The sequence below is a fragment of the Archocentrus centrarchus genome, chromosome 8, assembly GCF_007364275.1.
Source record: "Archocentrus centrarchus isolate MPI-CPG fArcCen1 chromosome 8, fArcCen1, whole genome shotgun sequence".
In the NCBI taxonomy this organism is placed as follows: domain Eukaryota; kingdom Metazoa; phylum Chordata; class Actinopteri; order Cichliformes; family Cichlidae; genus Archocentrus; species Archocentrus centrarchus.
Genome location: NC_044353.1, coordinates 1,669,740 through 1,681,322, shown reverse-complemented (window position 1 = coordinate 1,681,322; position 11,583 = coordinate 1,669,740). Strand labels below are relative to the sequence as shown.

At 49.0% G+C, this 11,583-nt stretch overlaps 1 protein-coding gene across 2 annotated transcripts; it reads right to left on the bottom strand.

Annotated features, from left to right (window-relative positions):
* Positions 1-997: 997 nt before the first annotated feature.
* Positions 998-6,602, bottom strand: thoc6 (THO complex 6). 2 transcript variants are annotated; one of them, XM_030736849.1, is made up of 13 exons: positions 6,469-6,602; positions 5,358-5,449; positions 5,206-5,270; positions 4,489-4,592; positions 4,363-4,400; positions 4,229-4,277; positions 3,927-3,998; positions 2,410-2,512; positions 2,281-2,330; positions 2,139-2,197; positions 1,637-1,694; positions 1,418-1,546; positions 998-1,198 (listed from the first exon to the last, which is right to left on the bottom strand). In XM_030736849.1, exons 1-13 carry the CDS (start codon positions 6,481-6,483, stop codon positions 1,118-1,120), a joined length of 915 nt encoding a protein of 304 aa, XP_030592709.1. In that variant the 5' UTR covers positions 6,484-6,602; the 3' UTR covers positions 998-1,117. The 2 variants fall into 2 exon arrangements, with proteins under 2 accessions (XP_030592709.1, XP_030592708.1); XM_030736848.1 differs by having other exon boundaries at positions 1,000-1,198; positions 1,637-1,747; positions 2,135-2,197.
* Between the last annotated feature and the right edge of the window lie 4,981 nt (positions 6,603-11,583).

Sequence of the window (11,583 nt, the reverse complement as noted above, 5' to 3'; positions counted from 1 at the left end):
TCGGTGAGTTCATGGAATGACAGCAGACCTTCTGACCCGAGCCTTAAAGTTCAGAATAAACCTCGGTGCTCCTCGAGCACACAAGCCAGCAAATCTGAGGATGCGCGCGCCTGAGTTACATGACCATAAAGGACGGCCTGCAGAGTGAAGCCCAGCTCCAGCAGCTGAGTGTGAGTCCCTGCACAGATACTCAGCCTGAGCTGCTGCACGGTCAGGAGCTCCATCATCTGCAGAGGAGGCGATATTAGGACTGATACTGAGCACACCTGAACCCTGCCTTCAGTGGCAGGACTGATTCTTCTACCTGCACAGTAATAATAATGATACATGATTCTGCACTGACCAGTCTAAGGTCTTACACTCCAAAGCTTTGGCCTGATCAATAAAGTGCTCCATGGTGCTGCTCGCTGTCACTGAATCACTAAAATCGATCATTCTGAAGGCTGCCAGAGTCTTATTTACAGAGAGGGACTCGTTCAGCTGTTCACTAATGAGAGTTTCCAGGACTTTAACGAGCAGCAGTAACTGTTCAAAACTGAAGGAGCGCCACCTTTAGGTTATCTTTGCTGTCCAGAGAAAGATTCAAAGATCAGAGGAAGCAGCGGGAGAGTTTCCTCTGTGGGCCACGGAGGGAGCTCCGTGTTTATCATCACATCAGGATTTTAGTGTCTTACAGATTTTAAAGTGGTCACTGAGGCTGTGTGTATAAGAAAATGTTCAGCTTGGCTGCCTAAAGAGCAGCCAATCAGCTCATGGAGTAAAGCACGCATCATCTCCACCTTTAAATCCGATTGTTGCCTCAGTATTAATCCACGAGCGAAGCCTCGTTCAGAAAAACTGATCCATACGTTCATTCTGTGAATCCAGACGAACGATTATGTGAAACAGTGAAAGGAGCAACAGTCTGAGCCCCGTGTGGGTCAAAGGTCAAAGGATGGGGAAAACCAGCTGATACAGACACAACAATAAAGACCAAAACAAACCAACAAAAATGTCTAAAATGTTACTTTTTCATTGGCATTGAACAGCTCCTGTGTGTGTGTGTGTGTGTGTGTGTGTGTGTGTGTGTGTGTGTGTGTGTGTGTGTGTGTGCACAGATTTAAAGCAGCTGTGGAGCTCAGAAGCTCAGGGAGAAGGCTCTGTAGGACAGGTTGGTGAACACGTCGATGTTGTTGTTGCTGCCGCCGACCGTCAGCACCTGAAACACACATGACACCTTCACTGACACACGGGAAAAAGAATCGCTGAGTTTGTGTGAAAGCGTTCGGGGTTTGTTGTTCGTAAAGTTTTTGAAACCAGCAATCTGTGAAACATGGAGTTCAGCCGGTCCTGCTGTGAGGACGCCTTCTGAGTCATGTGACCTCTGACAGGGAGCTGTGTTTGTGTGAGGACACGCGTGCTGCGTTCAGGGTCTCACCCGGTGCTCGGTGCTGTTGCTGTTGAACTGCAGCGTGTTCAGGCTCTGTGCTGTGCAGGGAATCTGAGCTTTGACCTCTCCGCCCAGCAGGCAGTGGGACACGAACGCACCTTCGCCCACCGCCAGGATCTACGCAGCAGACAGGAAACGCATCACAGGAAGTGAAACACAGAGCGACCGCCACACACAGACATTTAAATACCCAAGTGTCTTCCTCACCATGTCCTGGTGGAAGGCGGCCTGTCGCTGACAGCCGCTCAGATTAAAGATGGAGGTCGGCGACAGAGAGCGGAGGTGCCACAGAGACAGGGACGGACCGCCGCCGCACAGCTGCAGGAACAGGAAGTCAGACATTTTCAGATTCTCTTTAAATGAAGGTTAAACCGTGATGACGATACGCTTCATCCTGACCCTGTCATACATTTTACTCCTGAGTCTGACGGTCCTGCAGCTCAGCGCCGCCAACAAAACGCCAATAACACCTTCAGGGTTTCAGAGATCCAAGTGAAAAATTACATTTTTTATCACTTTTTTCATTTTTAATAATTTTATCATTTTATTCTTATCATTTATTTTCTTCTCATCTCTGTCATTTTTTTGTGTTTTCTCGTCCGGTTCAGAGAGCAGGCCGAGCTCGCAGAACGAAACTCCAGAGAAGAAGAAGATGGAGGCGGAGTCACAGTAACAGGAGGAAGTGTGCTCCTGGCATTTTCTTACCATCCAGTCAGAGTCGGTGGTCACACAGCTGATCCATTTACCAAACTGAGGCCGCGCACACACCTGAAACACACACACACCGTTTATCCTCAGATCAACAGGAAGTGAGATCATCACAGGAAACCTGAGACCCCCCTGTGGCTCACCTCATACTTGTAGACCTCGATGCAGTGAACGCACTGACCCGTCCTGCTGTCTGCAACAGCAACACAACATCATCATCATCATCATCATCATCATCATGACAGCCTCATTTCCTGTGTGAAGTCACTCACCCCACATCCTCACTGCTCCATCCTCGCCCCCCGACAGGATCTCCGCCTCCCTCTCTCTCACGGTCACACAGTGAATGTAGTCCGAGTGACCCTGAAGGACCGCCTGAGGACACACAACACAAACCCGTAACCATGGAAACACAGAGCTCCTCCCCCAAACGCTGACACAGGAACGAGAAACATTCAGCAGGACCCGACGCACATTCAGACCTCCAGATACAGAACACTGCAGTTCCTCTGCCGTCCAGCAGAGGCGCCACAGTGAGCCAGTCCCCATGTGCTACTTTCCCACCACCGAGGAGCCGGTGCTCATGCCTGTGCTGTTCCCAATGAACCGGTGAAACCCTTAAGAACGGGCCCGCGTTCCCACCGCGTTTCTGTGAACTGCTCCTTTACGTATGAGTGTGGGCGGGTCCTCGTCTGGACACGAAGTCAAAGCGCACAAACGTGGGAGAACACGCTCCCCTTTCTGTGCTGCAAATACGTTTTAGGGTCCAAACCAAACTACTGCAGCATCTGTGTGCAGCACAGAGGGAAACACAGACAGATTAGAGCAAGACGACAAGTACGCACTTTGTGTCCTTTTATCTGTGATATGAACTGATACAAAGCAGCAAGTTCAGCCTTAGAGCCCAACCTAATTCACAGCCGTGAAAATCTCTTCGCTTTTCTCCTGTAATACACATGTAATATGGTAGAAAACTGGATGTAGAGACGGCAGAGTCACGCCCTTCTGCCGCTTTCATCACACGTTCTTGTTTCGAGACCAGCTAGTTCGCGGGGCCGTAATTGAACCCGTTTTTCGGCCGAGCACCGAGTGTTTCTGTGGTGGAAAACCCGCCTAACGGTTCAAATTACGGCACGGGCTCCGGAACCCTGTTGGTGGTAAAGAGGCCATAGACTCCCGTGTTAAAACTTTCCAGCAGAAATAAACATGTTTACAGCTGATACAGAAACTGCTTTGGTAAATGGACAGTAAATCATAAATGCAAAAAAATAAAGCTGCAATGCTAATAAACCCTGAGCTCTGCATAAACATGAATAACAGTAAACACCTGTAACACCACCTGGTGGTGCAAACAGGTGCAGCAGTGATGTGTTCAACAGTGGCCTCCATGCAACAACACAGAAAGCACTTCATCACCAGAGGGCGACATCACTGCGGCCGCTCTGCAGCTATGTCCATCGTTTATATACAGTCTGTGGCTAATACAGTCAGTGGAAGCAAGAAAATAAGACTTTCTAAAATATTCTTTTTGTTATTATGCGTTTCTTTCCCCTCCCACAGAGTGTTTTCTCTGCAGCATACTAACACACACACACACACCAACACACTCACTCGTCCTTTAACTACAGAACGAGAAGCGCTGGTTCGATGAAAGCGACGTGCTGTAAGGAGAAAAGAACCTCAGCGATAACACGAAGGTTTCCTTTCAGACGGTCAAACGGAGGCGGTCTGTTTCCGTCCTGCCGCCGTTAGACCGACAACCGTTTCAGTCCAGGATGAACCGGCTCACCTTGAACGCTCCATTTTCCAGGTCCATGACGTGGATGTTGTTATCTCCTCCTCCGATGATCAGGCTGTTATCCTGACACACAAAAAGTACTTTTCATTAAACCACCATCCTCATCATACACGCCTCCCTGTGCAAAACATGACTGTAAAAATCCCAATGACCCCACCGCGTGTTTCACTGTGATTTTAATATAATTAAAAATCACAGTGAAACACCAACTACATCATCAACAAAAAGTTCCTATAAAAGGACTTTAATCACATATCCATGAGAGACAAAAATGGGGGGTGGGGGGTGCTCACTCTGGGGTTGATGGTCATGGAGTTGATCTCTGGGATCTCCAGACTGGATCTGTAAGGAGACACAGCAGAGAGCGGAGTGAGTCTGCAGACCTTCATGCACAGACAGGAAGCAGGCGTGGCGAGCTGGTTCTCACTTGTAGTTCGGTCTTCTGGTCCACAGCGGTTTGACGTTCTGAGGAAACAAAACGACAAAAATCAGACAAACTCGCCCTGCAGCGGCTCAGGTTTCTCCTCTCGTCCCTGAAGGCGTCTCGGCTCACCTTCTTGGTGAGTTCGCTCCAGCTCCAGGCGCTGATCTCGCCGTTTCCCGCGCTCAGCAGGTGGCAGTCCGTGGACAGAAGAGCAAAGACCGGCCCTTCATGAGCTGAAGACAACAATCAGGAAACAGACAGTTTAATCCGCCCAACAACTCACACAGCTTTGAACTATGGGTCACGCTTTAAACACACACTCATACACGCTTCCTCACAGCCAGTTAAGCCGGTGCACGTCTTTGGACTTTGGGGAGGAAACCAGAGTACCCGCAGGAAGCCGGCTCCAGGTGGGTCAAACATGCAAACGCAGAAAGGGCTTGAACCAGGAACTCTCATGCTAACCACTCCACGGCTGTACCACCCTAGTTCAGATCTCAGGTCTGTGTCAAAGCACACCTGACCTCAGTATGACCTCAGTTCCTTATGTGTGCCATAGATGATTGCTCCTGGGCTCTTTTAGTTTTACTGCACACAGCAGGTACCGTTTCACGGTTTCCTTGGTGTGACCCACACCGGAGCACCTCAAATCCATCTGAACAGGTACGGGAATCTGACCTGGAACCGCTTCACTGTACAAACCTCTGTAGCACCGATGCGACATTCTAAAGGTTTAAATGTTTCTGTTCATCTATATTTTGGGTCACTTTAGGAAAAGTCACACCTTTCAGTGTGACCTCTGCTGTTTAAAACAGGTGAAATCTGACCGTTCAAAGCCGGACTCACCTGTGAAGGTCAGGATGGGTTTCTGGTTGAGGTCGGTGACGTCCGGACTCAGAGCTGCAGACAGGCTGAAAAACACAGCGGCGGGAAATGAAGGGCGTGAACCTTCAGACCGAGCGAGCACAGGTGAGTCCGATCAGGTGCGTCTGTCTCACCTGAACACGGCGATCTCTCCGTAGTTGTTTCCGGCTGCCAGGAAGCGACCGCAGGGAGAGAAACTCTGAGAGAACACGGACATGTGGAGGAGCTGCAGACGGGTGCAGGTGCGTTAGTCCAAAAACATCAGCTCATAGTGACGGACGACAGGCTAAAAGCTGCACCTGACACACGTTCCTACACTGAGCATGAGAGCTTACCTTTAATCACTGTCAGATAAACGAGCTACTGGTGACTGCATGAGTTCATATATCAATGATTCCACAGTTAGTCACTAATATAAGAGCACAGCGCTGTAAAGATATCTGAAGTGGCCAAAAAGGTCTGGACTAATTATAATGTTGGTACAGTAACATCATAAAGATGCCTGCAGTCTGTTTACTGATATAAGCAAAGACATGAACTCTTTATCATCACTCCAGCATCATCATCATCATCAAACACATTCAATTAAATATAATCCAATTTATGACGGAGTTCATTCTGAGTCTGTTCTCCTGTAAATGTCAATCAGAGCCAGTGAAGCACACCAGTGCTCATTAATGTGTGTGTGTGTGTGTGTCTGTCTGTCTGTGTGTGTGTGTATGAGTGTGTGTCTGTGTGTGAGTATGAGTGTGTGTGTCTGTGTGTGTGTGTCTGTCTGTCTGTATGTGAGTGTATGAGTGTGTGTCTGTGTGTCTGTGTGTGAGTGTATGAGTGTGTGTGTCTGTGTGTGTGTGTCTGTCTGTCTGTGTGTCAGTGTATGAGTGTGTGTGTCTGTGTGTGTCTGTGTGTGTGTGTGTGTGTGTGTGTGTGTGGTGTGTGTATGAGTGTGAGTCTGGAGTGTATGAGTGTGTGTGTGTATGAGTGTAGTTGTGTGTTGGTATGAGTGTGTGTCTGTGTGTGTCTGTGTGTGTGTGTGTTGTGTGAGTGTGTGTGTGTGTGTGAGTGTGTCTGTCTGTGTGTGTGTGTGTGTGTGTGTGTGAGTCTGTGTGTGTGTGTCTGTGTGTGAGTGTGTGTGTCTGTATGTCTCGGACGGAAACACAGCCGCCGGCTGAAGCGGAGTTCCTGTCTACCATCAGCCGGTTTCTGTGCTTCTGTCCTCGGTCAGGTAAACCGAGTAAACGTCACCTCTACGGGTCCCATCCTGCTCCCACGCGTCCTCCGAGCGGCTTTAAGGCGAAGAAACGGCGGATAAACACCGAAAACACCGAAGCCGCCGTAACTCAAACAGTGGAGCGAAAGCGCGGGATGGAGGCGCGGAATTATGACGTCAATAGCTACCTCGAGGATTCTGGGATATGTAGTACTGAAACAAGCAGCGTCTTCTTCTTTCAACTGTTCCCTGTAGGGGGCGCCACAGCGGATCATCTTCCTCCACCCCCCTCCCAGCATCCTCCTCGGTCACTCCAGCCCTCTGCACGTCCTCCTTCACTGCATCCATGAACCTCCTCTGAGGTCTTAATCTCCTCCTGCCTGCAGCTCCATCTTCAGTATCTCCACCCTCCCTCCTCTGCTCTCCTCTCACTACAGCTCACAGCTGCATCTGCAAACGTCGTCGTCCACAGAGATTCCTGCTGACCTCATCTGTCAGCCTGTCCATCACCATCACAAACAACAAGGTGCACCCACCTTCAGATGGGCTGAAGGTGGGGGGGTGGGATTACACCCACCTTCAGATGGGCTGAAGGTGGGGGGGTGGGATTACACCCACCTTCAGATGGGCTGAAGGTGGGTGTAATCCCACCCCCCCCCCACCTTCAGCCCATCTGTCACTCCTACCTCTCACCCCACCACCGTCTCTCTGTCCTCACGTCCTACACCACCCTCACACAATGAAGCTCCTTCTCTCTCCCAGACATACCTCCACAGGTTCATCAGGACCAGCGACCCTCCCTTCATCCTCTTCACAGCTGCCCACACTTCCTCCCGAATAATCCTCTGCAGTTCTCCTCTCTCATTTTCTTCATTCATCAGATCCTCAAAGTCCTCCTCCAACCTTCCGAGCACACTGCTCACTCATTAGTACATTTCCATCTCTGTCCTTAACCACTCGACCTGCTGCACATCCTTTCCAGCCCCGTCTCTCTGACCAGCCAATCGATACAAGTTCTTTCCTCCTTCCTCCTTCACCTCTCTCTGCTGCCTCCCAGCACTCCCGTCTACTTTCTCTTCTTCGCTCCCACCCAGAGCCCGTCTCAGCCCCTCCCTGAGCTCTGAGCAACTTTCTTCCTTCTCCAGCTTCCTCTACCTTCACTCACTTCCTCTTCTTGGTGTCCAAAGTCATCCTACAGACCACCATCCGATCCCACCTTGCTGTAACTATTTTAGGCTCTTTACCTTACAGTATGTTTGTTGGGATTTGGTGCTGTATAAATAAAACTGAACTGAATTTGCAGCCTCCTCTTTCAGCCTGGAGCTCCTGCAGAGGATGTAATCCACCTGTGTGCACCTTCCTCCACTCTTGTCACCACCTCCTGTTCCTCCCTCTTCATAAAGTACGTGTTCATCGCAGTCAAATCCACCGTCTGTCCTGCATTTCTCTCCTTAACACCTTACCTACCCAGCACCTCCTCATCATCCTTGTTCCCTTCACCTACATGTCCACAGTAGTCTGCTCCGATCAGCACCCTCTCCCCCTGTAGACACTCCCTACCGCTTCATCCAACTTACTCCAGAATTCCTCTTTCTTCTCTGACTCTCATCCAGCCTGTGGACATACACACTGCCAACAATCAGCACCACCTCTGATTTCCAGCTTCATGATCCCGTCTGACTCTCTTCACCTCCACGACACTGTTCACATACTCTTCCTTCATGATTACCCCTGCTCCGTTTCTCTTCTTACCTACACCATGGTAGGAAGAGTTCCTCCACCTCCGGTGCTCCTGACCTTGCTCCCTTCCTCCTGGTCTGCAGCTTCCACACTCCTGCCTTTCCTTCTCTCTCCCTTTGCTTCAGCCAACAGCAGCTCAGTTTCCACTAGCACCCTGTTGGCCAACAGCACAGCAGGCAGTCGTTGTTGACCCGGGCCCGACTGATCCGATACGGGAATCTCATGCTTGATGATCCACATGTTTGATGTGCCCTTCCTGATGCAACCCTGCCCATTTATCGGAGCTTGGACTGGAGTCCACTGGCTCTGATAAAGCAGCAACGGCCCAGAAAGCACACCTGTGGCAAACACTGGAGGTTCCTTACATGAGCCCACACGTGTTCCACTGTCAGAGGCTTTAAATATGGGGTTCATATAACCTCTGTGAGCTGAGCGCTCAGACTGCACTAAACACTCAGTAATGAAATAAACTGGTCACCTGCTACAGACTCACAGAGTACAGGCTCCCAAACCCCTCAACAAGCTTCCAGAAGAGGCCCAATCAGAAGAAAGCTGGTTTTTATGGACGAAGGCACCGGAGTTAAAACAGCTGAATTCAGCCAGATTAGTCTGCTCTGTTACAGCCTGTAAATCAACTGGGAACTAGTTAATCAATGAATACACACACACACACACACACACACACACACACTGTTCCCTCTCTCTTTAATGCTAACTGATCTTCTTCTTCCTGCTTCTTATTCTGCTCTCAGGATTTATTTGCTTTTCCATGTTAATCTGTTAATCTGTGATTTTTATTTGAGCCTGGGTTATGTGTATCTCTGTGTCGTGGACCTATTTCTACTGGGGCTTCTGGTCCTGATTGTAAATAAGAACTGATAAAGTAAAGGTTTAAATTAGAATTAATATTAAAAAAAATAATGTATGGAGAACGCTCTAGGGCTGCTCTAGAGACAGACAAATATAACCACAACAATAAAGACAAATAAAGAGACAATAAAGTGCTGCAGTAACATCACCAAAAATAAAATATGTGCCAGTGACACCCATATCATATTTGTTCAACACAATTATACTACAAGGTGTAAAAGATAGAAGATAGGTTCACACTCTGATGGTAGTAAGCTGCCCTTTCCCACCACTCAGGACTCCCAAAGTTCAACTCAATTATATATAGCATCAAATCACAACTAACAGTCGCCTCAAGGTGCTTTACATTGTAAGTAAATATCCTACAATAATACAGAGAAAAGCCAACAGTCAAAACGACCCCCTATGACAGGGATCCTCACATCCAGGCCTCGAGGGCCCCTGTCCTGCAGCTTTTAGATGTGTCTCTGCTTCAACACACCTGAGTCAAATATAGAAGTCATTAGCAGGAAGAGCACAAACGTGGGAGAACACGCTCCCCTTTCTGTGCTGCAAATACGTTTTAGGGTCCAAACCAAACTACTGCAGCATCTGTGTGCAGCACAGAGGTAAACACAGACAGATTAGAGCAAGACGACAAGTACGCACTTTGTGTCCTTTTATCTGTGATATGAACTGATACAAAGCAGCAAGTTCAGCCTTAGAGCCCAACCTAATTCACAGCCGTGAAAATCGCTTCTCTTTTCTCATGTAATACACATGTAATATGGTAGAAAACTTGATGTTGAGACGGCAGAGTCACGCCCTTCTGCCGCTTTTGTCACGCGTTCGTGGTTCGAGACCAGCTAGGTTGTGGGGCCGGAGTTGAACCCCTTTTTCGGCCGAGCACCGAGTGCTTCCACAGTGGAAAACCCGCCTAACGGTTCAAATAAAGGCACCGGCTCCAGAACCCTGTTGGTGGGAAAGAGGCTCAGGGAGGGGCAGTCATCTGCTGTGACCAGCTGGTGCTGAGGGGAGAGAGACAGGGATTAATAATAACTAATGATTAAATACAACAGAGTGATGTCACACTACACTGGATTACTTTTTAATCAGAGTTTAACATCAAGCCAGTGAAACCTCTGTGATATTGATGAGGTCAGTATCAGAGGGGGTGTTCATCAGTTTCAGCTGCTTTGGTGTTACTGTAGGAGAGCTGGACAGGGACGTAGAAGGTCCTTAACCCATCAGCAGGACCGGGATCTGCTCCTGTGTGCAGGAGGAACAGGATGAGCACTGCAGAGCTACAAAACGACCTCCAGCAGGCCACTGGTGTGAATGTCTCTGAGCAAACAATCAGAAACAGACTTCATGAGGGGGGCCTGAGAGCCCAACGCCCTCCAGTGGGCCCTCTGATTGATTGGCGTTTGCCATAGAATACCAGAACTGGCAGGTCCACCACTGGAGCCCTGTGCTTGTAACAGGTGAGAGCAGGTTCACCCTGAGCACATGTGACAGACCTGAAAGGGTCTGGAGAAGCCGTGGAGAACATTATGCTGCCTGTAACATCGTTCAGCATGACCAGTTTGGTGGTGGGTCAGTGATGGTCTGGGAGGCGTATCCATGGAGGGACACACAGACCTCTACAAGTGAGGCTACAGCACCCTGACTGCCATCAGGTATCACCTGTCAGACCCCACGCTGCTGCAGTGAGTCCTGGTTCCTCGTGGTGCACGACGATGCCCGACCTCATGGTGAGAGTATGCAGCGAGTTCCTGCAGGATGAAGGACTTGATACACTGACTGCCCCCAAGCTTGCCTGACCTAAATCAACAGAAGACCTCCGGGACATCATGTTTTGGTCCATCGACACCGCCAGGCTGCACCTCAGACTGTCCAGGATGTTATCAGGCATGCGTACAAGCACGTGGGGGCCAAACAACTGCTGAGTACCATTTAGAGTCACTGCAGTGAAATCAGAGCAAACTAAACCAGCCTGCTGCATTATTTTCACTTGATATTCAGGGTGTTTGAGTTCAGCCTCTGTAGGTTCATGATTTTCATTTCATTCCTCACACATTACCCAGTCCATATCAGCAGGATTTTCCCCTCTGAGATGTGATGTGTTTGAAATGCTCCTTTAAATTTTTGAGCAATGTATGTTGTTGCTGACCTCCAGTCTTACTGTGCATGTTTACAGGCTGAACAAAGGTGCAGTAAGTGTTATTTTCCTGAGACTGTAAGATGTTGGATGTATTGAGGTCTGTGCAGCTCAGTGAACCTGCTCTCAGTGACAGAGGAGAGCAAATAAATGTTTAATGGTCAAACTTCAGAGTCGATGTTAGCAGCAGTCACTGCAGATCAGTGTAAACTCTGAGTCCATGCTAAGTGTCTGAAATTTATTTATTCACTTTTGACTCCTTTTGTGTGTCTTTCAGACATTTCTGTGTCCTATTCAGCTGCCTCAGCAGGTGAAGCTGACAGAAAATGATCAACGGGCTGATTAATCAGTTCTCGGAGCTGCAGGGCCCCAGCTGCGAACACCTGAATATCCAGGTGGA

Bases quoted from the DNA above. Each gene is read 5' to 3' on its own strand.
- thoc6 (XM_030736848.1), bottom strand. The intron at 4,401-4,488 runs GTGAGCCGAGAC...TTGTTTCCTCAG, and splicing joins GGAGCGAACTCACCAAGAAG to AACGTCAAACCGCTGTGGAC. The intron at 1,748-2,134 runs GTAAGAAAATGC...CTGTTCCTGCAG, and splicing joins CCACCGACTCTGACTGGATG to CTGTGCGGCGGCGGTCCGTC.